This window comes from Hirundo rustica, unplaced genomic scaffold (genome assembly GCF_015227805.2).
Source record: "Hirundo rustica isolate bHirRus1 unplaced genomic scaffold, bHirRus1.pri.v3 scaffold_356_arrow_ctg1, whole genome shotgun sequence".
Taxonomy (NCBI): domain Eukaryota; kingdom Metazoa; phylum Chordata; class Aves; order Passeriformes; family Hirundinidae; genus Hirundo; species Hirundo rustica.
This window is the reverse complement of record NW_026690402.1, coordinates 2,468-30,182: the sequence shown is the minus strand read 5'-3', so window position 1 is coordinate 30,182 and position 27,715 is coordinate 2,468. Positions and strand designations below refer to the sequence as shown.

Here is a 27,715-nt window from a genome sequence, read left to right as displayed (position 1 = left end):
GGATGGATCCCGAGAGATGGATCCTGTGGGATGGATCCCAAGGTTGGATCCCGAGGATGGATCCCAAAGAATGGATCCCAAGGTTGGATCCTGAGGGATGGACCCCAAAGACTGGATACCAAGGATGAATCCTGAGGGATGGATCCCAAAGAATGGATCCCGAGGATGGATCCCAAAGAATGGATCCCAAGGATGGATCCCGAGGGATGGATCCCAAAGAATGGATTCCCCAAGGGATGCACCCGGAGCTTGCCGGGCTCAGCCCGTTGGACAATCCCAGGATTGACGGATTTGCCTGGAGCACAGGGAACGACACCAAATCCCGTCGGTTTTCCCTGGAGATCCCAAAATTCCCACTCCATCCAGGCTGCTGAAGTTCCCGGTGTTCCCGGAGCGGGTCTGTCCTGTCCCGCATTCCCGGTGTTCCTGGAGCGGGTCTGTCCCGTCCCGCATTCCCGGTGTTCCCGGAGCGGGTCTGTCCCATCCCGCATTCCCGGTGTTCCCGGCGTTCCCCGCTGCGTTCCGTGTGCCGCCATTCCCAATTATTTATGCCCCCGCGGGATAGCGATGGAATAAAACCTTTTCAGGATACCAGAACGGCGTTCCCGCTTTTCCTTCTCCGTCCCGGGGGGCTCCGTGGGAGGAGGTTGGGAAGATCCCAAGGAAAATTCTGGAATGCGCTCCTCTGGAGCAGGGACGGGGGGGAGCAGCCCAGGATGGAGCCCGGAATCCAGCCTGGATCCTCATCCCGACATTCCCGAGGGAGGGAGGAGAACACGGATGAAGCTCCCCATCCCAAAGGAGCCGGCCCTGGGATCCGGGAGCTCCCCGTTCCCAGCCTGGCGAAGGCGGGAGAGGATTTTCCAGGAGCAAGGATCCAAGTTTTCCTGGGATAATCCCCCAGGACCCCCCCCATTCCCGAGGGAAAACATTCCAGGAGCTTCACTTGACCCCAGCCTCGCCCTTGGGCTTCATCCGAAGGATTTTAGGAAACCAAAGGAGCTAAAAATCCGGGAATTCCCGCTTTTCCAAAACGGCAATTCCTTGTTTTTCAGGGTGCTAAAAATCCGGGAATTCCCGCTTTTCCAAAACTGCAATTCCTTGTTTTTCAGGGTGCTAAAAATCCGGGAATTCTCGCTTTTCCAAAACTGCAATTCCTTGTTGTTTTAGGGAGCTAAAGGTGCTAAAAATCTGGGAATTCCCACATTTCCAAAATTTCAATTCCTTGTTTTTTTCAGGGTGCTAAAAATCTGGGAATTCCCACTTTTCCAGGGCTGCCATTCCTTGTTGTTTTAGGGAGCCAAAGGCGCTGAAAATCCAGGATTTCCCACATTTCCAAAACCGCAATTCCTTGTTTTTTCCGGGCGCTAAAGATCTGGGAATTCCCGCTTTTCTGGGGCCGCCATTCGTTTTCCCAGAAAGAATTCCAGAGGCGGGATTTGTATCAAAAGCTTTATTGAAATTCCTCAAAGCCAAACAGACAAAAACTCCAAAGGTGGCTCTGCCGGGCCCCCAAATTCCCAAAAAATCCCCCGGAGCCGCTGGATTTCCACACACGGAAGCTTTCCTAGGAAATCCAAGTCACTCCCCAAAGGGATTTTTCCCGCGGGATCTGTACATTCCCCAAGGATTTTCCGGGTTTTTTTTATGTTTTTATTTTTTCTTTTTTTTTTTTTTTTTGTTTTTTGCCTCCCACAAGGTAAGAAAATACAATTTTCAGGAATTTCCATGGAATTTCAGGCGTTTCTCCCGGAATTCCTGGCTTTCTGGGTGGAAAAATCGGGATTTTTCCAAGGGTTTTTTTTTTTTTTTTTTTCCTGGATTAGCAGTGGAAATTCCAGAGGGAGCTGATTGGGAGAGGGGGAAGGAGTCGGTTTATTCCGAGGTCAGGTAATTTGGGAATTTGGGATTTTTTTAATAGATTCCCATTATTTTTTATTTTTTTTTTTCATGCCTGCCATTTCCAGGGATTTGGCCGCGCTGGAGGCCAGGAAAGTTCCCAAGAATTCCCAAAAAAATTTCTCCTAAAAACCCAGAAAACTCCCCCAAATAATAATAATAATAATAATTAAAAAAAAAAAATAAGAAAATTTCCCAAACAAACCGAAAATTCCCTCCCAAATTAAAGGAAAAACCGGGAACGCACAACACACGGGGATCTCAAAGTCACCAGCTCCGAACCCATCCCGAAAAATCCAACATTCCCAAAAAAAAAAAAAAAAAAAAAAACCACCTCCAAAAAAAACCCCCCAACGTTTGGTCGCTATTTACAAAGAGGGAATTCCCAAAGTCGGGAAAAGGGGGCTGGAAATGGCAGCATTCCCAAAAAAAAACCCCAAAATCCACGGAGCGAGGCACCCGGGAGGAGAGGCCTGGCTGCCAATTCCTGGGGGGAAAAAAAAAAAAACCCCAAAAAACGTGGATTTGGGAACGGCAGAGGTGGGAAAATCCCGGCTCATCCACGGATTCCAACTCGTTTTTTTTTGTTTGTTTTTTTTTTCCCCCTCCTCGCTTCGCTTCCCAGACGTCCGAGCTCCGCTTCCGAGAATTCCCAACTCGGTTCCTACTCGACTCCCTCAGTTTTCCAAGGGGGTTGAAGGAAAAGGATCCAAAGGGGGAAAAAAAAAAAAATAATAATAATAAAAAAAATAATAAAAATAAAAGAAAAAAAAAATAAAAATTCCCAAAGAATCGGAGGAGGAGCGGCAGTAAAAATAGGATTTTATTCCCTTCCCACCCTCGCTGCTCCCGCTCGGTTCCCACAGCAACGTTACAATCCGGACAAAAAACAACAAAAAAAACCTAAAAACCCAACCAAAAAAAAAAACCCAAACAAAAAAAAAAAAAAAAAGAAAAAAAACCGAAAAAAACCAAAACAAAACAGGAAAAGAAAAGGAAATCCAAAGGGTCGGGAGTGGGAAAAGGGGGGGAATTCCGGGATAAAAACAGTCAAATCACAAAGAGGGGGAATTTTCTTTTGTTGTTTTCCCAGGGAGAAAAGCTGCTCAGTCGTCCTCGTCCCCCTCGTCCTCAGGCTCTCGTTTCCTCTTCTGGCCCCGCTCTTCCTCTGGAAGAACAAACAAACAAAAATAAAAAATTCCCGTTACTCCGGGAGCCACATTCCCGCTTTTCCGGGAAATCCCGCCGCCGGCGGAATTCAGGCAAAGGGGGTTTTTTTTCCCTCCTTAGGAAAAGCGGGATCTGGTTCCCGTACCGGGCTCCTCCTCGTCCTCCTCGTCGTCCACCTCGCCGTCGTTGTAGCCTTCCTCGTCCTCCTGGAATTGCGGGAAAAAGCGGGATGAGGAGATCGGGATCGGCCCGGGAGCTTTCCCAAGATCCCGTTTGCCAAGGAGGGAAAAGCCTTTGGAACGTCCTCGGCCAGGAGCCGCTCGCCGGCATTCCCGTTTGTTTTAGGGAATAGAGGGAGCTGGAAATTCCCGGTATTCCCTGAAATCCCAGGGAATCAATCCCTGAGCTGGGAATGTGGGAATTCCCGAGTTCAGGGAAACTGGAGTGGGATTTATGGGATTTATCCAGAGCCTCCAGCAGGATCAAGGCTCAGGAACATTCCAGAGGGGCGGGAGAGGGAAAACAACTCCCTGGAATCCCATTTTTCCCCTCTCTCAATCCCATTTTTCCCCTCCCTCAATCCCATTTTTCCCCTCCCTCAATCCCGTTTTTCCCCTCCCTCAATCCCATTTTTCCCCTCCCTCAATCCCATTTTTCCCCTCCCTCAATCCCATTTTTCCCCTCCCTCAATCCCAGACTCCGTCGCCCCAGCACGAAGCGAATCCCGAAATTCCTCAAATCCCGGACTTCCCGCCCGTTCCCGCTATTCCCGAGGCGGAATTCCAAGGCTCACCTCCTCCTCTCCGCTCACGTCCTCCTCCTCCCCTTCCTCCTCCTCCTCCTCATCCTCCTCGTCCTCCACTACCTGAGCGTCGTCGTCGTATTCCTCCTCTGGAAAAACAAAATCCAGGGAAAAAGCGGAGGGTGGGTTTTTTTTTCTTTTTTTTTTTGGAATAATTCCGCCCCAAAAAATCTGGGAATCCGAGCGGAGAATTCCTTAGGGATAGCACAGAGGGCTGTTGGGAGCTCTGGGAACGCAGGGTCGGAGCCGCTCGTGAGCTCCAGCTGCTCCAATTCCCACTATTCCCAAGGATTTGGGAGCTGGGGAATCCCAGCTTTTCCAGGGATGGGTGGAGCAGAGTTTTCCCACGGATACAGAATTCCAGCCTTTCGCAGGAGATTCCCAAAAGGACAGCCCCCCAAATCCAACCATTCCCAGCAGAAACCCGGGAAGTGCCAAGGCCCACGGAGCGTTCTCCACGCGGTTGGGAGCTTTTGGGAACCTCCCTGGAGTTCCCGCTCAGCATTCCCGGGAAAAGCGCACATCCAGCTTTTCTGCTTCTGCTGCGCCGCCGGGATGGGAGAATCCAGCAAATTCCCTGGCACGGCTCTGGGAGCAGGCAGGGAAAGGTGAATTCCCTGGAATTCCAGGCTGCTCCTTCCTTGGGGCCTGGCACGGAGCTGGGAATTAACTGGAGCGTTTCCCACGCGCTTCCCTCACAATTCCTGCTTTTTTTCCCGCGCCCACGGAGGGTTTCCGCAATTCCAGGACATTCCCTCTTATCCACGCTCATCCCTATTCCCGTAATTCCCTCCCTCGGTTCCCCCCCCTGACGGAAGGAAGGAGATTCTCCGCTTTGCCGCCTCCCCCCCTCATTCCTTCGGGAGGCAGGAATTCCACGGAGCGCATCCCACGTACCGTCCTCATCCTCCTCCTCGTCGTCCAGCCCCTCCACGTATCCCTCGGCGTCGGAATCCGGCGTTTCCTTGTCGTCCCGGTCTTTCACTAGGGATAAAACTGAGGAAGTTGCTCCTTCAGGCCCTGCCCAGCTCCCTCCCGCCATTCCCTCCTCCCTTCCCCTCATTCCTTTGGGACACTCGGGGCCTTTCCCTCATTCCCTGGGATCATGCGGTTCCTTTCCCTCATTCCTTCGCTCCTTCTCCTTATTCCCTATTCCTTCCCTCAATTTCCGTCATCCTTCTCCTCATTTCTTCCCCTCATTCCCTATTCCTTCCCTCACTCCTTCCCTCAATTCCTTTATCCCTTCCCCTCATTCCCTCACTCCTTCCCGCCATTCCCTCATTCCCACACTCCTTCCCCTCATTCCTTCACGTCCTTTCCCGCATTCCCTCATTCCTTTGGGACACTCAGGTCCTTTCCCTCATTCCCTGGGATCATGCGGTTCCTTTCCCTCATTCCCTTGCTCCTTCTCCTCATTCCCTATTCCTTCCCTCACTCCTTCCCTTCATTCCATGCCTCCCTCCATCCCTCATTCCCTCACTCCATCCCCTCATTCCCTCAGCTCCATCCCCTCATTCCCTCACTCCATCCCCTCATTCCCTCACTCCATCCCCTCATTCCCTCACAGCTCCATCCCTCCATTCCCTCACTCCTTCCCCTCATTCCTTCACGTCCTTTCCCGCATTCCCTCATTCCTTTGGGACACTCGGGTCCTTTCCCTCATTCCCTGGGATCATGCGGTTCCTTTCCCTCATTCCCTTGCTCCTTCTCCTCATTCCCTATTCCTTCCCTCACTCCTTCTCCTCATTCCCCATTCCTCCCTTCATTCCCTCACTCCTTCCCTTCATTCCATCCCTCCCTCCATCCCTCATTCCCTCACTCCTTCCCCTCATTCCCTCACAGCTCCATCCCTTTATTCCCTCACTCCATCCCTCATTCCCTCACTCCTTCCCTCAGCTCCATCCCTTCATTCCCTCACTCCCTCCCTTCATTCCCTCATTCCATCCCTCCATTCCCTCACTCCTTCCCCTCATTCCCTCATTCCTTCCCCTCATTCCTTCACGTCCTTTCCCACCATTCCCTCACTCCTTCCCGCCATTCCCTCACTCCTTCCCGCCATTCCCTCACGTCCTTTCCTGCCATTCCCTCATTCCTTCAGGTTCTTTCCCACATTCCCTCATTCCTCTGGGACACTCGGGTCCTTTCCCTCATTCCCTTGCTCCTTCTCCTCATTCCCTATTCCTCCCTTCATTCCCTCACTCCATCCCTCATTCCCTCATTCCATCCCTTCATTCCTTCATTCCATCCCTCCCTCCATCCCTCATTCCCTCACTCCTTCCCTCCATTCCCACACAGCTCCATCCCTCATTCCCTCACAGCTCCATCCCTCATTCCCTCACAGCTCCATCCCTCATTCCCTCCCTCATTCCCTCACAGCTCCATCCCTTTATTCCCTCACTCCATCCCTCATTCCCTCACTCCTTCCCTCAGCTCCATCCCTTCATTCCCTCAGCTCCATCCCCTCATTCCCACACAGCTCCATCCCCTCATTCCCACACAGCTCCATCCCCTCATTCCCACATAGCTCCATCCCTCATTCCCTCAGCTCCATCCCCTCATTCCCACATAGCTCCATCCCCTCATTCCCACATAGCTCCATCCCTTCATTCCCTCCCTCATTCCCACACAGCTCCATCCCTCATTCCCACAGCTCCATCCCCTCATTCCCACACAGCTCCATCCCCTCATTCCCACACAGCTCCGTCCCTTCATTCCCTCCCTCATTCCCTCAGCTCCATCCCCTCATTCCCTCAGCTCCATCCCTCATTCCCTCAGCTCCATCCCTCATTCCCTCAGCTCCATCCCTCATTCCCTCAGCTCCATCCCTTCACTCCCTCCCTCATTCCCTCACAGCTCCATCCCTCATTCCCTCCCTCATTCCCTCAGCTCCATCCCTTCATTCCCTCCCTCATTCCCTCACAGCTCCATCCCTCCCTCATTCCCTCAGCTCCATCCCTTCATTCCATCCCTCCATTCCCTCACTCCATCCCTCCATTCCCTCAGCTCCATCCCTTCATTCCATCCCTCATTCCCTCACAGCTCCATCCCTCATTCCCTCCCTCATTCCCTCACTCCATCCCCCCATTCCCTCAATTCCTTCCCTCATTCCCTCACTCCCCTCATTCCCTCACTCCCGTTCCCTCCCTCTCTCCCCGGGGCTGCCGGTGTTCCCGAGCCGCGCGTTCCCCGTACCGTCCTCATCCTCCTCCTCGTCGTCCAGCCCCTCCACGTATCCCTCGGCGTCGGAATCCGGCGCTTCCTTGTCGTCCCGGTCGTACCCGTCCAGGTACGTCAGCTGCGGGAGCAGCTTGAAGACGTTTTCTCTGTAGTCGTTCAAGTTGGTCACCTCACAGTTGAACAGGTCTAAGCTCTTCAGGTTTTCCAACTTTTTCTGGGGGGGGAAAAAAAACAAAGGAATTCGGGAAGGTTTCGCCGCTTGCGGGAATTCCCTTTTGCTGGGAAAAATGAAAGGAATTCAGAATTCCTTCCCAAGGCAAAGGATCCCACGAGGGAACGTCCTTCAAGGGATTCCCGCGGGCGTTTTGGGTTCTTTTGTTTGGGATCTGGGATGGGAAAGGCTCTCCCTGGAGTTCTGCGGCTCCCGAATCCAAAGGGATAACTGACGCCCAGGGAATTATCCCAAAGGAGCCAGGATCCAGGAATCCTTGCAGGAATTCTGGAAGAAGGATTGGAACGTTTGGCCACAAAACCTTTGATAAGAGAGGTTTAAAAAACTGAATGATTTTCCCCTAAGCCTCTGGAAAATGAAAGAAGACATGGAAATGGAATAGGAATTTAATTCCTGGGGAGGCTGTGGAATTTTTTTGGGGAGGAAGAAGTCTGCACTGCCCACAGAACTTGGAAATCCTAACAATAAAATCCGAAGGAATTGAGTATTTATATCAAGGCTTATCCATGGATAAGAAATATCAACTCTTAGGGAATATCTCCCTTCCCTTTAACGTGGAAAACGCTCGGGGAAAAAGGCCTGGAAATGGGAAAACTGGGAGAGCTGGGGGCACTGGGAGCAGTTCCAGGCTTCTCCCTGAGTTTAACAGCTCTGCCTTTCCCGTGAGCTGCTCCTGGAAGGGTTTTAACGAGAATTATTGTGCCTGGAGATGGATCCAGAGCCTGCGGAATCCTGGGAAGCTGCGGCGATTCCCGCCGGGAATGGGGGAGCCCGGCCCGGCAGCCGCTAGAGGGAAGCAGCGGCTCGCCGGGAACAGGGATTCGGGATGCGGCCTGGATCCCGGGATTAGCTGGGATTTTGGGAAGGAATGAGGGGAGGGAGGACCCAGCACAGATTCCAGGAGCGACATTCCCTGGAAGTCCCCAAGGCCGGGCTTGGAGCAACCTGGGACAGAGGAAGGAATTCCAAAGGGTTTGGAACGGGATGAATCCCATTCCTGGGAGCAAAACCAACTCCCCAGGACTTGGGATGCAGGGGGGGGGCAGGAGTAACTGGGATTTTGGGAAGGAATGAGGGGAAAAGGCCCCGGCACAGGTCCAACATTCCCTGGAAGCGCCCAAGCTTGGAGCAACCCGGGACAGAGGAAGGAATTCCAAGGGGTTTGGAAGGGGACGAACCCCATTCCCGGGAGCAATCCCGACTCACCAGAGGTTCTATTGTCCCGAGATCTTTAATTTTGTTGCCGCTTAGGTTTAGGTGCGTGAGGTTCGGACACTTCTCTGCCAACACTTCCAGGCCTCCTGAGATTCTGTTGTCGCTCAGCTCGAGCTGCCAAGGCCCAAAAGCATCCTCAAAAAAATCCCATCGGGAATCCCGTCCCGGCCGCTTTTCCACCCGGGGAGAAGCAGGGTGGGGGTAAAGGGAGAGGGATTTGGCTCGGGGAGGTGGGATTTACCTTCTTGAGTTTGTTTAACTTTGGTAAGTTTGCAACTGAGGTTAAGCCGACGTTGATTGTGCTGAGGAATTCCAGCTCCTCGAACTCATCCGTGAGGCCCTCGATTTTCCCTTCGTACGACCTGCAGTTGTCCAGAACGAGCTCTTTCACCTGCAAAGGGGAGAAAGCCAGGGGGAAACGTAAGGAATTCCAGGGAATTAGCAAGAATTTCAGCAGATAAACTCAGGAGTTTGAGGTTGCGCTGAGAAGAAAGCCAAGATTGAAGCACTGCTCCCGATCCCGCGCACTGAGGCGAAAAAACGCCCAGAATTCCCAAAATAAACTCCCAAACCAGTCATTGGGGTGAAATTTAGGTGGAAAATACGTGGATCTTTCCCCTCAACCGTGTTTCATTATCAGGATCCTCCAGAGGATCCATCTGGGATAAATAAAGAGTTTTTTCCCCTCATGCTCTCCACACACGAACAGAGTTCCCGCCAAAAAAAAAAAGGCGGGAAAACGGCAATGGAGGCGAATCCTCCTTATCTGCGTCCCTGCTCCGTTATCTCATCCCAGAACCCCCGGACACGGAGCCAGGAGAGCCTGGGATCCACACCAGGAAGCTCCCAGGTGGATTCTGTCACAGAGAAATTTGGGAATTCCCCACATTCGGGAGTTGAGGTGAGTGGGAATGGAGGGAAGGGAATGCGCCCTCACACTGAGGGACAAACAGCGCCGATCCCACACACTGATGGAAAATAAACTCCCAAATTACTCATTGGGGTGGAATTTAGGTGGAAAATACGTGGATCTTTTCCCTCAACCGTGTTTCATTATCAGGATCCTCCAGAGGATCCATCTGGGATAAATAAAGAATTTTCCCCCTCACGTTCTCCACACACGAACAGAGTTCCCGCCAAAAAAAAAAGGCGGGAAAACGGCAATGGAGGCGAATCCTCCTTATCTGCGTCCCTGCTCCGTTATCTCATCCCAGAACCCCCGGACACAGAGCCAGGAGAGCCTGGGATCCACACCGGGAAGCTCCCAGGTGGATTCTGTCACAGAGGAATTTGGGAATTCCTCACATTCGGGAGTTGAGGTGAGTGGGAATGGAGGGAGGGGAATGCGCCCTCACGCTGAGGGACAAACAGCGCCGATCCCACACACTGATGGAAAATAAACTCCCAAATTACTCATTGGGGTGGAATTTAGGTGGAAAATACGTGGATCTTTCCCCTCAACCATGTTTCATTATCAGGATACTCCAGAGGATCCATCTGGGATAAATAAAGAGTTTTTTCCCCTCACGTTCTCCACACACGAACAGAGTTCCCGCCAAAAAAAAAAAGGCGGGAAAACGGCAATGGAGGCGAATCCTCGTTATCTGCGTCCCTGCTCCGTTATCTCATCCCAGAACCCCCGGACACGGAGCCAGGAGAGCCTGGGATCCACACCAGGAAGCTCCCAGGTGGATTCTGTCACAGAGGAATTTGGGAATTCCTCACATTCGGGAGTTGAGGTGAGTGGGAATGGAGGCAAGGGAATGCGCCCTCATGCTGAGGGACAAACAGCACTGCTCCTGATCCCGCACACTGAGGCGAAAAAACCACCCAAAATTCCCAAAATAAACACCCAAATTACTCATTGGGGTGAAATTTAGGTAGAAAATACGTGGATCTTTCCCCTCAACCGTGTTTAATTATCAGGATCCTCCAGAGGATCCATCTGGGATAAATAAAGAGTTTTTCCCCTCACGTTCTCCACACACAACGAGTGTGACACAGCTCCAGCCCCGATCCAGGAGGTGGGATATCCATCCCTCCATCCTCCCTCAGCATGGAAAACGCGGAATTTGGACAAAAATTCCCTCAGGTGTAGAGCGGAGATTTAAGGAAGAGCTGGGAACAGTCTTGGATACAAAGGAAAACCCTTTGGCACGAAGGCCGATGACACAACTGTCTCTCTTTTTTCCCTTTTAATCCGCATTTATTTAAAATCTTGGAATGTTTTGGGGTTGGAAGGGGCTTTTAAGGATCATCCCAATCCAATCCCTCCATGGAATTTTTTAGGGAAGGCCATTTCTTCCCCGCCTTTCGGGAAGTTTGGTGCACAAACGCCACATTCCCTCCCTTCCCTGTTTCCAGCGCTGGGCAAAGGCACAAACCCAACAAATCCAGGGAGAAAGCTCCCGGAATCCAAGAGGCCATGTTTGGGAAGGTTGGATGAGTTGGGAGATGGCTTGGGAAGAGCAGAGCACATTCCCAACCCTTCCCAAGAGCGACACCGTGTCGGTGTTAACTCCCTGAATCCCTGGGAACGGCAGCGTTCCAAAGGAAATTCCAGGACGGCTCCGTGCCCCAAGAACGCCCAAGGAAATCCGGGTGTGCCAAAGGAGGAGGAACTGGATTTGTGGGATTTTTCCCAACACCCCACAGCCCCCTCCGTAAAAATCTCGGAATTTCAAGGAGAAGCCTTGGGAGAGGCCGTCGCTTCCCACAGCACCTCTAACAGGGAACTTTTCCAAGGATTTGTCTCCCCCAAAACTCCAACCGGAGGCCAGAAATTCCCTGCATTTCCCCTTCCAATCCCACCTGGAATGCGACCAGACCAACAAAAGCTTGGACGAGCTTCCCTGCTCAATCCCGGGATTACCGGAGCCGCTCCGAAGGCTCCCGTGAGCCAATCCCTGCTCCAAGACCATCCCAAAAACCCCCAAGCTCAAGAACCTAATTAAAATAATTAATTGGTGAAATTTCCAGCTGCAATTCCAAGCTCTCCGTGATCCAACCCCACGGCAGCTCCCAGCGATCCCATTCCCGGTGGAAGACAGGGAAGGATTCCATGGAGTATCTCCCAGCAGCTGCTCTGCGTCCGCTTGGTCACGGCTCCGGAGCTCTTCCAGGTTTTCCAGAACCCTTGGAATTCTGCCCAGGGCAGGGAGGGCAGCAGGTGCCATGGCCGGCGGCCACCGGGGATTCCTGTTCCATGGGATTCCCATTCCAGGGGATTCCCATTCCAGGGGGATCCCCAGCTGCTGCTGCCGCCTCGGGAATGAGGAGCTGACCTGGAGCAGGATCCGATTCCACAGGAAAAGGAGAATTCCCAAGGTTTCCCATCCTTTTCCTGCCCCAGGATGAACAGTGGATGGAATTCCTTCCCCAAACCCCAGGGGATCTGGGATACGGATGCAGCCCTCCGGGGCTTTTTTTGGGAATATCCGAGGTGGGATAAATGGATTCCCGAGGAAAGCCAGGATCCTTGGGGAACACGCTGCATTCCTCTTTCACACCAGCTCATCCCAACTGGAATTCCAACCCGGAATCCGAGAACCCTTGGAAAACACCACTAAGCCACGGAATCCAGCCACCAATCCAGTTTTTCCAGGATTAAAGCTTTCCTGGGAATACGAGATTCCCACTGGGAATATCCGAGGTGGGCTAAACTGATTTCCAACCAGTCATCCATGAGCATCTCCTGGCCGGGAATGCGCTGGGAAGAGAATCCCAAAAATCCCGGGAGCTGGAAAACGGCCACAGAACACGACCCGATTCCTGGGAAATCCAACAGCCCAATTCCATGGAAATCCTGGGAATCATCCAGCCTGGAGAACCCCACAGCAGAGACAGGGAAGGGACTGGATGGGATTAACAGGGATACTGGGATCGGGAGCAGAATTCCATCGGCACCGTTAGGGATGGAAGCGACGCCGCAGCTGCCGGCGCTTCCCGGGAATTTTCCAGGATTTCTCCAAGCTCCAGTTTATGGTAATTCCCCCATCCAAGGAATCCTGTTCCCTTCAGCAGCTCCCAGCTGGAACCCGGGATTCCTGAGGGAACCCAGGATCCTTGGGAACACGCTCCATTCCCGCCAGCTCATCCGACCGGAATTCCAGCCAGGAATCAAGAGAATCCTTGGAAAATGCTTGGAAAAATTAATGGAATGCAGCCATCGATCCAACCTTTCTGGGACTGGCCACAGCTCCAGAGCTCTTCCAGGTTTCCCAGAACCCTTGGAATTCTACCCAGGGCAGGGAGGAAATTTTCTGGGAACACCAAATTCCCATCCCAGGAAGCTCCGACCGGACTCCAAACTCATCTCGACTTTCCCAAACTTCCGATCGGAATTCCTCCTCCGCTCCTCAACTTCCTTGGGAAAATCCCACCAAGAATTTTAAACTCCCGGCGTTCCGGGACCGCCGCTGAGGTCAGAAAAATCCATCCGGGATCGAGCCGAAGCCGTGCCCGATCCCGGAGCGTCGCATCCGGGAATTCCTCGGACGCTTCCGGGGACGGGAACTCCACAAGGGCTGCCCTTCCCAACCTTTATCCGCCTTTTCCACGGAAAAATTCCTGCTGCTGTCCCGGCCGAGCCTCCCCCTCTCACCCCGTCCCCGTTCCCTGGGACAAGATCCCGATCCCACCAGCTCCCTCTGGAGATTAGCACGGAATTTTGGGAAGATTCCTTCCTAATCTTCCTTTTTTCTTTTCCCCAGGAAAAACCAGGAAAAAACTCCAAGACTGTCCTTCCCTCCAATCCATTGGGATTCCATCAGGGATCAAACTTTGACTTTCATTCCTCTCAATCCAGGCTTGAAAATTCCCAATATTCCCACACCTGGTTCTCTTTTTTTTTTTTTTTTTCTCCCCCTGGAAATTTTAATTCCAGAGGGAAACAGTGGGGGAAAAAAATCTGTGGAAAATTAGCCTTAAAAATTTAATTTAAAAAAAAATAATAATTAAAATTAGTTTTTTTAAAAAGCTTTTTTCTTTCAGTTGTTTTTCACTTTTATTTGGTGTTCTGTTGGATTTGGGTTTTGTCTCCTGAGAATTCCTTTTTTTTTTTTGGGGAAATTCCAAATGTTCTGATGGAATTTGGGGCCGATCAGGGAATTTTTTTCCCCTCGTTAAATCAAATTTTCAGGCTCATTTTAAACACCGCCCCCCCACCCCACCTGCCCTGGCTTCCCAATATTTGGATTTTCCCATGGGAATGGGCAGGAAAAGTGCCAAAATCTGCCCAGGTGAACGCTCCCTGAAGGAAATTAACAGGAATTAATTAATTAGAATTAAAATTATATTAATAAGAGAAATAAAAATCCTCATTTTGCTGCGGTTTGTAAATTCAATGGGATAACAAGTAGGAATATCTGGGAAAAAAAAACTGCCTGAACATCCAAAAATTCCCAATTTTCCAGCACTAAAATCCGCGCTTTTCCTGGCACCGCATTAATATAAAAAATAAAGGGAAAAATTTAAAAATTAAACAACAAAAATGAGATTGAGGAAGGAATTTCTCCACAGAATCCACTTGAGGATATTTTTAGGATGTCGTATGAATCAGGATGTGACTTTCTGGGATGATCCAACAGAAAAGCCCAGAATTCCATGGAAAAATAGGAGATCCAGGTGGAAAATATCCCAAAGAAAAGCTCAGGGAAAAGCACAAAACCCCATCCGCATCCAGGGATTTCCATTCTGATTCCAGGATAAATTAAATCAAAAAGCAGCCCAGAATTTAAGGAAGTTCCCAAAACTCCGGGGGATCTTCCCAGGATTTCTTGATATTCCACGTAAAGTTGGGAAATAATAAAGACGAGCACTCAAAATGAAGGGAAACAATTCCCAAACTCATCCTGCCCACCCAAAACTTCCTGAAATCCAGGAATAAGTGACTTTGGCATCAACATTCCCGCCACATCCCAGTTCCAGAGGGTGGGATTTAGCAGGGCTTTCCTTTAGTATTTTAAAGGAACAAAATTCATCCCACGAACTTCATTCCCTAAAAACCACGTGCACACAGCTCGGGAACACAACAACACTCCCAACCGGAATTTCCAGCCCTCAGCTTAAAAAAAACCTGGAAAACTGAGATTTAGAACGCTTCAGGGGAGGGGTCAAGGCACCAAATTCCCTGAAAATTCCAAGGAAAACCAAGCGGCGAAAGATGAAACGATCCCGATTTTCCAGCTCCCTGCCGCCCCATTCCCAGCCCTGAGGAGCGGGGAACTCCCTCCAGCTCCCGAGTTTTCCCAACTTTTTTTTTCTTTTGGCGTAAAGCAAAAGTGAGCGGAAACAGCACAAAATCCAAGCAGGGAGAAGAGGGGGAAATCGAGTTTATCCCTCTGGACGCTGCTTTTAAAAACAGCGTTTAAAATGGGGAAGGAACCTCCAGCGATGAGGGCGGTGAGGCGAAACGGGGCGGGGGGGGGGGGGGGGCAAAAAATGAGCAAAAATAGAAAAGTATTTTAAAATAATTTTTAAAAAAGGAGGAGAAAAAAAAAAAGGGAAAAAACCCAAGAAAACAAACAAACAAAAACCCTCCAGAAACAGCAACAACAAAAAACCAGGACGAAAAGTAGCAAAACACTTCCGAAGCCCGACGCTGCCTCCCCACAGGGCCCTGCCCAGGAAGGAGGCGGACTCCCCGCTCCTCACCCGGGAGGAACCGCGGGGCTCCTCCCGGTGCCGTCCGTACCTCCCGCTGCCCGGACCATTCAATAAAACCCGATATTTTTAAATAAGCTCTTTTTTTTTTTTCCCTTTTATTATTATATTTTTTTTTTTAACCCCAGCGCGGCCCTCACCCATCTCCTCCCGCCCCGCGGCCGGCGACAAAATGGCAGCGCGCTGCCCGTCATGTCGGGAGCGCCCCGCCGCAGCCTCCGCAGCGCCTCAGCCCCGGCGCCGGCCGGGCTCCCTCACGGCCCCGCGGGGCCGCCCGCGGCCCAGGCAGCGGCAGGAGGAGGAGGAGGAGGAGGAGGAGGCGGCCGTGAGGGGAAGGCGAAAGTGGGGGGGGGGGGCCCCACAGCACAGAACATGGCGCCGCGTCCTACTTGCGCTGCGGCGCTGCCCCGCTCGCCTCACGGAGCGCGGCCCCCCCCCCCCGCCTCACCGGCCATGGCGGTCGTACCGCGGGGTTTGCCGTTTTGAGTTTCTCCCTCCTCCTCCTCCTCTTCCTCCTGCTGCTGGCTCGCCCAGGAGTTTTTAAACTTGAAAGCGCAGCTTCCGCCGCTTCGCGCCCGCCTTTGTCGTTCCCCCCCCCCCCCACCTCCTCCTCCTCCCTTCCCCTCTCTCTCTCTCCCCGGAGCACACCGCGCTCGCTTCGGCCGCCGCTGCCCCGCTGAGGTACGTTCGCCCCCCCCAAAAGCTCTTCCCCTTTCCCCGCAGCCTCCGGCGGCTCGGGGGACGCGGTGGGGCCGGGGATGAGTGAAACCTCCCCGGGCATCGCCGAGGGTCCGGCGGGGATGGGGATGAGGGGAAGGGGCTTCCCCGCCACGGCTTCGCGCTCCGCCTTGCCCCCCACCCCGCCCGCCCACTCATTTTTTTGGGGTGGTTTTTCTAATTTTTTTGGTTTCTTTTCCCTCCCCCCCCCACCCGTTATTTTCTTGCTTGTTTGGGGGGTGGGGGGGGTATTGCTGGGGTTTTGATTGTTGTTTTTTTGGTTTTTGGTTTTTTTTGGTTTTTTTCTCCTCCTGTCCTGCCAAAGTTTTTCGCCGTCCCCCGTTTATTCCGCCAGACGCGGAACAACAACCTGAAGTCCGGCCCCGGGGGAAGGAAGGGGGGGAAAAGGGGGAAGAAGGAAAAAACACGCACACACACACACACATCCCAGCCTTTTTGTGCGTGTGTGGGGATGGAGGGGGTGGAGAGAGCGCGTTTGATTTCTTCCGATATTATTTTTTTTTATTATTCTTATTACGAACGTTAGGATTATTATTCAACGCTCGCGCTTTACCGGCGGCGATGCCCCATCGCCCGCAAAATAAAATAAAAAAAACCAAACCAAAACAAAACAAAAAAAAAAAAACCCACAACAAAACCAAAACAGCAAGGGGAAAAAAAAAAAAAAAAAAAAAAAGCCCGAACCGAACCCAACCAACGCTAAGCGTCGGTTTCAAAATTCTTCCCTTTTATCTTCTCAGCATCTGGAGAGAGGGAGAGAGAGAGAGAGAGAGAGAGAGAGAAAGGGCGCGTTCATGAGGACTACAAAGTTACAAATATGGCTCCCCAGTCTCTCCTGCCTGATCACTGCAAAGAAACCGAGACGCACTTCAAACTAAAACCACTCGCAACTCCCTCGCGGTCCCTGCCTGCCTCTCCCTAGCCCGGCACCCTGCACAAATATTTGCCAACTAAACACGCCGAGAGAGAGAGAGAGAGAGAGAGCGAGCAGCCAGCAACTTATTTTTTTATTTAATGCACGGCCAGCCCCCTCTGCGAGGCATGGCAGCCCGGCACGGGCAGGAGGGGCCCCGGGGATCCTCCGGAGCGTTTCCCGGAGCGTTTCCCGGGGCGTTTCCCGGGGCGCGGGGGCCGCAGCCCCCCGCACGCACAGGTAGGCACCTCAAGGGCAGCGCCGGCCCCCGCCAACACCTGGCACGCTCCACCCCGCCAAAAAAAAAAAAAATTAAAATTAAAAATTAAAAAAATAAATTTAAAATAATAGTAATAATAACCGTGGGATGCCTTTTTATTATTCTCATCATTAGGGTTATCGGCGTTAATTTTTTTTTTTTAATTTTTTTTTTTTTAGGGGGGGGGGGAGGTGGGGGGGGGAGGGAAAAAGCATTGCATTGCTTACATCTGACGGCGTCCTGTTCCGCAGCTCTAAGTGGATCCTTTTCTTCATGTCCATGTCCGTGGCTGGCGGAGGGTGCGCGGCTCGGCTGGCGCAGTGACCCCGTGCAGGAGCCCCCCGATCGCGGGGCGCGGAGGGACTCGGGCTCGCCCAGCGCCGCTCGGAAGCCCGAGCGCAGCACCGCGGCGCGCACTAACCTGATAACCGCGGGGGCGGGCGCTCCGGGGGGCTCCGCCGCGGATCGACGGCGCCGCCGGCCAATCGCAGCGCGCCGCCGCCGCGCCTGGGCCAATCAGCGGGGCGAGGCGCGGCGGAAGCCAATAGGGGAGAGGCAGCGCCGGGCAGGGGGACAGCCCGGCGCCGAGCCCAGGGCTCATTCCGCGCTGCCGCCCGATGGGGACGGAGCGGCCGCGGCTCGGCCGCCCCGGGTACCGTGCGCGCCGCGCCCCGCGCCCGCCGGAGCGCCGGGGAAGCCGGCGGGGAGGGTCAGCGGAGGCCAAAGCGGAGCCGCGCGGCCAGGAGGGAGGGAAAGGTGCGGAGCGAGGCACGGTGAATGGCGCGGGCAATGGCGCGGGCCCCGGCGGCGGGGGGCGGGCGGCGGGCGGAGCGAGGCGGGGAGGGGCGGGCGGCGGCGCTGAGGGCGCGGGGAGCGGCCGGGCCGGGCCGGGAGCGGCTCCGGGGGAGAACCGGGAGGGTTCCCTCCGGGAAGGGCCCCGGCGGGGAGGGACAGCGGCCGGGGCCGGGCTGGGAGCGGCTCCGGAGCGTCGGGATCCCCGGGAAGGGAAAAGCGGGAGGATCCCTGAGGGAAGGCCGCTGAGGGGCAGCGGGGCCCGGCTGTGCTGAGGTGGAGCCGGGCCAAGGACGGGAATCCTTCAGTGCTCGGGAAAGATGGGAAGGGATTTTATTTTATTTTTAATATATATTTTATTTGTCCCTTGGAGTGTCAGGATAAGGAGAGTGGATTCAGTGGAAGAGAGCAGGGTGAGGTGGGATATAGGGAAGGGATCCCTGGAATGCGCGAGGCCGGGCTGGGGTCGCGGGAGGTGCGCTGGGATTGGAACTGGACGGGTTCGAGATCCTTTCCGAGCCAAACGCCAGGAACTGGGAAGGAAAATGGGGACGGGGATGGCGCCAAGCTGGGAATGCTGGAGAAGGGAAGGATCCAGGGAATCCTCCGGGCCTAAAGGAGCTCCGGGAGAGCTGGAGAGGGATTGGGATGAGGGACGGAGGGACAGGACACAGGGAATGGGCAAAGGGAGATTGGGCTGGGATCTTGGGAAGGAATTCCTGCCTGCGCTGGAATTCCCAGGACATCTGCTCCATGCCTGGGATGTCCAAGGTGAGCCTGGGATGGTGGGAACGATCCCAGCCCGTGGAATTTGGGACGAGCTTTGTGCTCCTTCCCCTCCCAAAGCATTCCCTGCTCCCGGATCCTTTCCCAGGTGCTGCCGGATGAGGATCCGCGCCCGGAGCTGCCGCTCTTCCCGAGGATTTGGGATTTGCAAACAGCTCCCATCAGCTGGAGCACAACTCAGGTAAGAAAGTGCTTTTTCATTCCTCCAGGAATTCCCGATTATCCCTTCCCGCTTTTCCTGGATTTGCCCAGCTTTCCCTGGGAAAAAACGGGGTTGGAAAAATCCCAAAGAGCTGTTGGAAAGCCTCAAAAAACCAAAATCCTTGGAAAACTTGGTTTTATCCACGTTATTTTGCAGGCCTGGATGGAGGTGAAGCCTCAGCTGTGAGCGTGGAAAAATTCCAGGAACGTGGACGAAAGCAGCGGGAATCCCGACTCCGGGTAAAAATTCCGATTGAAGCCAAGAAATCAGCAAAATGTTCGGATTTTTGGGGAAGTTTTGGGGGTTTATGGTGGAATTTTGGGATTGCCTGGGAAATCCTGGATGGGGAGGTAAACATTCCAGACGTTTGGAAAGCTTTGGGATTTGGGAATGAGGTGGGATTTTACGTTTGAAACTGTCGAAACTTCTCCTTTCCAGCTGTGTCCAGAGGCGGCTCCTGGCCTGAATCCTTGGGGAATTTCTCGTGGAATTTCTGCTCCTGCTGCTGCTGGAAAACCTTTGGAAAAGGGCTTTTTCTCCCCAAAACAAAACAAAAAAGAAATCTGGGATTTAAAAGGAATTTCTGGGAATCCAGAGCCGCTTTTTCCTTTGGGATTTTTTTGGTTTTTTTTTTTTTTCCCAAAGAAAAATGTGGATTTTGTTTGCTTGAAGGTGCAGAGAATTCCTTTTCCTTTTCATTCTCCAGGGAATTTATTCCCTGTTCCGAGCCAAAATTCCCTGTTTAAAGCTGCTCCCGCCGCTGTTCGTATTCCAAGGGTTTGGGAATGAAAGAAAAACCGGGAATAAATCTGAAGGGATATTTTTAATTCCTGGGGTTGGTTTTTTTGTTCGTTTTTCCTTTCCTGCTTTGTTTTTTTAAATAGGAATTTTTAATTTTGGGGTTTTTTTCATGGGAATCGTTGGGATTTTTCCTGCCTCTTGTTTTTATCGGGAATTCTGAATTGATGGGATTTGGGAGTTTTTTTTAATGGAATTCCTGGAATTTGTTTTAACCGGGAATTTTGCAGTGAGCGGGATTTGTTTTTAAGGGGAAACTTAAAACGGAATTTATGGAATTTTTTCCCGTTTTTATCGGGAATTTACGGAATTTTTCCCTGATCGTTTTTAACAGGAAATTGTGGAGTTGTTTTTTTTTTTTTTTCCCCCCTTGTTAATTTTTCCCAGGAATTTTCAGTTGCAGGGAATTTCTGTCCTTGTTCATTTTCCTGGGAATTTTCAGTTGCTGGGATCGTTTTTTAACCGGGAATTTCGAGTGGAATTTCTGGGATTTCTCACGGGAAATTTCAGTTTCTTCCCTTTTGTTTTCCCAGGATTTCCCCTCCAGAATTCCAGAGGAATCCTCCCGTGGAAAATCCCTGGGAATTCTTCGTTCATCCCTTTGTTTTTCCCGCACAAAGAACAATTCCCTAAAATCGGCAGGGAAACGTTATTCCCATTTTTTTTTTTAATGATTATTAAATTTACTTTCCTTTTCCTGGGAAAATTTTGCAGGACAATTGGAATATTCCCGATTTTTCTAGTGGAATATTCCAAGATTTTCCCGCTTTCTCAGCCTGGATTAATGGGAGAATTCGTTAAATTCCCCCTAAAAAAAATTCGGGATGACTTAAAAAAAATCCAAGGAATTCTGGGATGATCCTCCGGGATTTTGGGAAAATGGGTGGGGGGAAAAAACAATGGAATAAATTGGAAGTGGAATCCATGATTTTTTTGGGAATGAAAATCAAATCGCTTCAGTTGTGGGAAAAGCTGGAAAAATCCTGGGATTTTGGGGGGAATTTTTTTGCTGTCGGAAATCCGTGAGAGGAGGTGAAGAAAAAAAAAAAGTGGGAAAAAAATCTGGGATCCTTGGAAAATTCCTGGGAAAAATCGAGGGGAGGGGGGGAAAAATCTTCCAAAATTTGGGATAAAAACTTCCGGGGAATTCCAGGAAATTGGAAGGTGAAAAATAGTTCGGAAGCGAGGCGAGAAGTGGGAAAACTGGGAATGGGAGTGGCAGAATTCCAAGGAATTTCCTGGAGGAGAATCCGTGGGATTGATGGAGCTGTTCCCAAAAACTCCCACGAGGATTCCAGTGGAGAGGAAAACTTGGGAATTCCAATCCGATCCCGGCAGGTTGGGATCGATCCCGAGGGGATTTTTTTTTCCCCTGGTTTTTCTGGGAATTCCGCTCCCGGTTGTTCCTTTCGGGAATTTCGCCCTTTGCCGCCTTTTTCCGGGGATAAATCCCACGGGAATGTTGGGATTCCAACGTTTTTCCTTCCTCCCTGGGATTTCCTGGAGCATGAGCTGATTCGGGAAGAGCTCCTGGAATTCCTCAGGATGAGGAAATCCAAGGAAAAGTTGGGAATTTGGGGGGGGGGGGGGGGGGCGCGGTTTTTGTAAAAATCAGGGATGGGAAGGATGAGAACGAGCAAATCCGTGGGAATTCCGGGAAAAGTTGGGAATTAAAGGCGGTTTCCAGTAAAAAGCAGGGATTGAATTCCTCAGGATGAGCGCATCCTTGGGAATTCCAGGAAAAGTTGGGAACGGGGGTTGTTTCCCGTTAAAAAAACGGGGATGGGGAGGGTGAGGACGCGGAAATTCCACGGAATCCAAGGAAAAGTTGGGAATGGAGGTGGTTTCCAGTAAAAACCAGGGATGGAAAGGGATTGAACTCCGCCGAGAACCAGGAAATTCCACGGGATCCAGGGAAAACGTGGGAATTGGGGGTGGTTTCCTGGAAAAAGCAGGGATGGAATCCCTCTGGGTCAGCAAATCCCACGGAATCCAAGGAAAAGTTGGGAATGGGGCTCCCGTCCCAAGGCTCCCTCTGCTGCCGTTCCCAGCGTTCCCACCTGGAATTCCCGTTCCTTGGGAAGAGCCCCAGGTCCCACAGGGAGCGGGAGAATTCCCGCTTTTCTCCCCATGGATGCGGGAAAAGGAGGGAAGGGCTCTATCCCGGGAAAACCGCAGGATCCAGAAACGGACCGGAGATCCCGGGAAAATGCTGGATTTGGGATTGGAATGAGGTTGGATTTGGGATGGGACAGCTGGATTTGGGATTGGGATGGGGAAAAAGCTGGATTTGGGATTGGGAAAAGGGCTGGATTTGGGATGGGACAGGGCTGGATTTGGGATTGGATAGGGCTGGATTTGGGATTGGGAGAAGGGCTGGATTCGGGATTGGAATGAGGCTGGATTCGGGATTGGGATGAGGCCGGATTTGACCCCGTCTTTCCCGGTATCCTGGGCCGTCTGGAATTTTTCGGGATGGGTTTTGCGCTCCGGCAGCTCCCGGCCGTTATTCCGGGACGCATCCGGGGGGGCTGGGACGCCTCTGGAATTCGGGAATGTTCCGTACCTGGATCTGCTCCTGACATTCCCACGGCAACCCCACTCCAGCCGGGTTTATTCCAGAGGGAATAAAAAAAGGATGGGAAGCTGGAAAAGACATTCCCGGCGTGTTCCTGACGGGCGGAATTCTGGATTTGGCAGGAGCACAATTCCCGAGGGACGGGACAAATCCAATCCGGGGGTTGGGAAAAGCGGGATCGGGATGAGCCCCGCAGCCGGGCGGGGTTTGGGAAAGGAGGGACAACGGGAATGAGGCGGGGATTCGGGATTTATTCCCGGCTGGATCCGTCCCTGTCCTCCGGAACGCCGCCGGATTTCCCGGGATTTCCCTTCGGAGGTGAGCGGGAGAGGCTGGAGACGGGAAAAGCTCCTGGAGGTTGGATTTTCCTTGGGATCCCGGGGAAATCCTTTGGAAATCTGGGATGGCTGGGAAGCGCCGCTGGATTTCATGGAGCGTGGGGGATTGGGGGAATTTTGGAGGGCAGGGAAAGGGAAAGGGGGGGAAAGAATGGGAGGAGAGAGGGAGAAGGAGAAGGGGCAAAGGAGGGATTAAGAGGAAAAAAGAAGGAAGGGGACGAGCAGGGGCCGAGAGAGAGGGCAAGGGCTACGAAAGGCAATGAATGTCTAAACAGAAACGGGGATCTATGGGATAAGGAGGGAAGGGAAAAGAGGAAGGGGAGAGAGGTATTGGCGAAGGCGAAAAACCTCTGGGTAAGGGAAAGGAAGCAAGGCTGGAATGTGGAGAGGTTTGGGAAAGGAGGGACAACGGGAACGAGGCGGGGATTCGGGATTCGGGATTTATTCCCGGCTGGATCCGTCCCTGTCCTCCGGAACGCCGCCGGATTTCCCGGGATTTCCCTTCGGAGGGGAGCGGGAGAGGCTGGAGACGGGAAAAGCTCCTGGAGGTTGGATTTTCCTTGGGATCCCGGGGAAATCCTTTGGAAATCTGGGATGGCTGGGAAGCGCCGCTGGATTTCATGGAGCGTGGGGGATTGGGGGAATTTTGGAGGGCAGGGAAAGGGAAAGGGGGGGAAAGAATGGGAGAGAGGGAATGGGAAAGGAAGGAATGGGAATGGGAAAGGAGGGAAAGGGAAAAGAAGGAATGGGAGAGAGGGAATGGGAAAAACGGGAATGAGAAAGGAAGAAATGGGGGAATGGGAGAGGGAAAAGCGGGAATGGGAAAAGGAGGGAATGGGAGAGGGAATGGGAAGGAGAAAGGGGGGAAACGGAAAGGAGGGAACGGGAAAGGAGGGAAAGGGAAAAGAAGGAATGGGAGTGGGAAAAGCAGGAATGGGAGAGAGAATGGGAATGAGAAAGGAGGGAATGGTAAAGGAGGGAATGGGAAAAGAAGGAATGGGAGAGAGGGAATGGGAAAAACGGGAATGGGAAAGGAAGAAATGGGAGAGAGGGAATGGGAGAGGGGAAAAGCGGGAATGGGAATGGGAAAAGGAGGGAATGGGAGAGAGGGAATGGGACGGAGAAAGGGGGGAAACGGAAAAGAAGGAATGGGAATGGGAAAGGAGGGAATGGGAAAAGGAGGGAAAGGGAAAAGAGGGAATGGGAAAGGAGGGAATGGGAAAAGAAGGAATGGGAAAGGGAGGGAGGGAATGGGAATGGGAAAAGTGGGAATGGGAACGGAGGGAATGGGAAAAGCGGGAATGGGAGAGGAAATGGGAAAGGGAAAGGAGGGAATGGGAAAAGCAGGAATGGGAGAGAGAATGGGAATGAGAAAGGAGGGAATGGGAATGGTAAAGGAGGGAATGGGAGAACATGAATGGGAACAGAGGGAATGGGAAAAGCAGGAATGGGAGAGGATCCCTGCTCGGGTTTTCTGGGAAGAAGGAATCCCCAGGGACGCTCCCGTGCGATCCCCGTGATTATCCCAGGATCGGGGCTGGGCAGCTCCGTGGAAATCCGGGATTCCGCGGGCGGCCGGGCTGATCCCTGCGCGGGATCCGGAGCCCCGCGGAACGAGGCTGGGAGCTCCCGGAAAACGGGGGTTGCTGGGATTTAGGGATCGCTCCGGCGCCATGGGAGCGGCGGCGGCCGAGGCGGAGTGGCTGCGCTGGCTGGGCAAACAGTTCGGGAATGTCGCCGGGAAGGGGAAGGAAATGAGCCTGGAGGAGTTCAAATCCGCCCTGCAGGTCAAGGAGGTGCGGGATTCCCGGGAAAAGGGATTCCCGGGAAAAGGGGAGGGGAGCTGCAGGAAGAGGGAATGCGGTCCGTGGGAAGTGCTGAGGGAATCCATGGGAATTCCCTGCTCCATGGGAACATTCCTGATTCCCTGAGTCCCTGATCCATGGGAACATTCCCAATTGCCTGATCCATGGGAACATTCCTTGATTTCATGATTCCCCACTCCACAGGGACATTCCCAATTCCCCGACCCATGGGAACATTCCCTGATTTCCCAATTGTCTTCTCCATGGGAACATTCCCGATTCCCCGACCCATGGGAACATTCCCTGATTTCCCGATTCCCTGATCCACGGGAACATTCCCGATTCCCCATTCCATGGGAACATTCCCAATTCCCCGACCCATGGGAACATTCCCTGATTTCCCAATTCTCTTCTCCATGGGAACATTCCTTCATTCCCTGATCCACGGGAACATTCCCGATTCCCTGCTCCATGGGAACATTCCCGTTTTTCCCCCGCTCCACGGGCACATTCCCGTTGTTCCCCGCTCCACAGGAACATTCCCGTTCTTCCCTGCTCCATGCGTACATTCCCATTTTTCCGCCTTTTTCACGGGCACATTCCCGTTTTTCCCCGTTCCATGGGCACATTCCCATTTTTCCCCATTCCATGGGCACATTCCCGTTTTTCCTCCTTTTCCACGGGCACATTCCCGTTTTTCCCCTTTCCACTGGCACATTCCCATTTTTCCCCTTTCCACGGGCACATTCCCATTTTCCCTCTTTCCACGGGAACATTCCCGTTTTTCCCCCTTTCCACAGGCACATTCCCGTTTTTCCTCCTTTTCCACGGGAACATTCCCGTTTTTCCTCCTTTTCCACGGGCACATTCCTGTTTTCCCCTTTCCACGGGCACATTCCCATTTTCCCTCTTTCCACGGGAACATTCCCATTTTTCCTCCTTTTCCACGGGCGCATTCCCGTTCTTCCCCACTCCACGGGCACATTCCCGTTTTTCCCCTTTCCACGGGCACATTCCCGTTTTTCCTCCTTTTCCACGGGCACATTCCCTTTTTTCCTCCTTTTCCACGGGCACATTCCCGTTTTCCCCTTTCCACTGGCACATTCCCGTTTTTCCCCACTCCACGGGCACATTCCCGTTTTTCCTCCTTTTCCACGGGCGCGTTCCCGTTTTTCCCCTTTCCATGGGCACATTCCCGTTTTTCCTCCTTTTCCACGGGCACATTCCCGTTTTTCCTCCTTTTCCACGGGCGCGTTCCCGTTTTTCCCGCAGTCCTTCTTCGCCGAGCGTTTTTTCGCGCTCTTCGACTCCGACGGCAGCGGCTCCCTGAGCCCGGAGGAGCTGCTGGGATCCCTGCGCCCGCTGCTCCGCGGGAATTCCACGGAAAAGCTCCGCTTCCTCTTCCAGGTGTACGACGTGGACGGTGAGAGCGGGAAAGCGGGATCCACCGGGGCGGGGAGGGGGTTTTTTTGGGAGAAATTTGGGATTGGGTCTCTTGGGAGCCTCCGGGTTTGCCCTCGTTCCACGCGGGAACGGTGAAATTCCAGCCGGGAGCCGAGGATTCCGTCGGTGGCGCTTGAGGGTTTCCCAGGATTTCCCCTTCCGGTGCCGCCGTTCCGTGAGGGAGAATTCCCAAATATCCGACCTGGGCTTCCCCCGGAGCCATTCCCGTTATCCTGTCCCTTGTTCCTGGGAGAAGATCCTGGCCCGTCCATGGTTTTCCTCCCTGCGAGGAAAATTCCTGGATTAGGACTGGAAAATTGGGATGGAGAGGGTTCTGTAGGACCACGGAATATCGGGATGGAGATGGTTCTGTAGGACCACGGAATATTGGGATGGAGATGGTTCTGTAGGACCACGGAATATCGGGATGGAGATGATTCCGTGAGACCATGGAATATCAGGATGGAGAGGGTTCTGTAGGACCATGGAATATCGGGATGGAGATGATTCCATGGGACCATGGAATATCGGGATGGGGACGGTTCTGTAGGACCATGGAATATCAGGATGGAGATGGTTCTGTAGGACCATGGAATATTGGGATGGAGATGGTTCCATGAGACCATGGAATATTGGGATGGAGATGGTTCCGTAGGACCATGGACTATGGAGATGGATCCACGGGACCATGGACTATGGAGATGGATCCACGGGACCATGGACTATGGAGATGGTTCCGTAGGACCGTGGACTATGGAGTTGGTTCCATGGGACCATGGATCCACAGGACCGTGGTCTATGGAGATGATTCCGTAGGACTGTGGACTGTGGAGATTGTTCCATGGGACCATGGAATATCAGGATGGAGATGATTCCCCAGGACTGTGGACTATCAGGATGGGGATGATTCCATGGGACCGTGGACTATGGAGCTGGTTCCGTAGGACCATGGACTATGGAGATGGTTCCATAGGACCATGGACTATGGAGATGGATCCATGGGACCATGGACTATGGAGAAGGTTCCGTGGGACCATGGACTATGGAGAAGGTTCCGTGGGACCATGGACTGTGGAGAAGGTTCCGTGGGACCATGGACTATGGAGATGGTTCCGTTGTCCCGTGGTCCATGGGGATTCTCCCGCTTTCCCAGGGAGCGGCTCCATCGACGCCGAGGAGCTGCGCCTGGTGCTCCGGGGGTGTCTCCAGGAGAGCTCCATGGCTCTTCCCGAGGAGCGGCTCGGGGCCCTGAGCCAGGCCCTGCTCCAGGCCCTGGACCGGGATGGCAGCGGCTCCATCACCTTCCCGGAGCTCCGGGAGCAGCTGGAAGCGTTTCCCGAACTCCTGGAGAACCTCAGCATCAGGTGGGGACGGGAACTCCAGGATTTCTGGGAGAGGATTCCACGGGGAGCCTGCAGAGGGGTTGGGAGCAGCTGGAGAGGTTTGGGATTGGGGCGGGGTTTGGATCAGGGTTTGGATTTGGGGATGGTTTGGGATGGGGCAGGGTTTGGATTTTGGGATGGGGCAGGGTTTGGATTTTGGGATGGGGCAGGGTTTGGATCAGGGGATGGTTTGGGATGGGGCAGGGTTTGGATCAGGGGATGGTTTGGGATGGGGCAGGGTTTGGATCAGGGGATGGTTTGGGATGGGGCAGGGTTTGGATTTTGGGACGCGTGCAGGGATGATGCCAGACTGGATCTATGGATGGTTCTGGGATAGGGGCAGGAATGGGGTTGGGATGGGTGCAGGGAATATTCTGGGATGGATCCAGGGACGGATCCAGGGATGCGGCCGCCCTGGCTGCAGGGCCGGGACCACGCCGGGGCCCGTCCTTTCCAAACCCCCCATTCCCATCCAAATTCCCATTCCTACCCAAACCTCCCGATTCCCATCCAACGACGCCCA

The 27,715-nt window shown here is 53.0% G+C and overlaps 1 protein-coding gene and 1 long non-coding RNA gene across 5 annotated transcripts; one reads left to right on the top strand and one right to left on the bottom strand.

Annotated features, from left to right (window-relative positions):
- Positions 1-1,452: 1,452 nt before the first annotated feature.
- LOC120747973 (acidic leucine-rich nuclear phosphoprotein 32 family member A) lies at positions 1,453-17,457 on the bottom strand. 2 transcript variants are annotated; one of them, XM_040054037.2, is made up of 8 exons: positions 17,296-17,457; positions 8,737-8,886; positions 8,487-8,609; positions 7,064-7,262; positions 4,769-4,867; positions 3,863-3,960; positions 3,215-3,275; positions 1,453-3,067 (listed from the first exon to the last, which is right to left on the bottom strand). In XM_040054037.2, exons 1-8 carry the CDS (start codon positions 17,347-17,349, stop codon positions 3,006-3,008), a joined length of 846 nt encoding a protein of 281 aa, XP_039909971.1. In that variant the 5' UTR covers positions 17,350-17,457; the 3' UTR covers positions 1,453-3,005. The 2 variants fall into 2 exon arrangements, with proteins under 2 accessions (XP_039909971.1, XP_039909972.1); XM_040054038.2 differs by having other exon boundaries at positions 4,769-4,855.
- Positions 17,458-17,720: 263 nt separating this feature from the next.
- Positions 17,721-19,675, top strand: LOC120747972 (uncharacterized). Of its 3 annotated transcripts, none has more exons than XR_005699248.1 (4): positions 17,721-17,824; positions 18,735-18,827; positions 19,005-19,087; positions 19,287-19,675. It is a non-coding gene; the product is annotated as an uncharacterized LOC120747972 (long non-coding RNA). The 3 variants fall into 3 exon arrangements; XR_005699249.2 differs by lacking the exon at positions 17,721-17,824 and adding an exon at positions 17,992-18,273; XR_005699250.2 differs by lacking the exon at positions 17,721-17,824 and adding an exon at positions 18,291-18,631.
- The last annotated feature ends 8,040 nt before the right edge of the window (positions 19,676-27,715 follow it).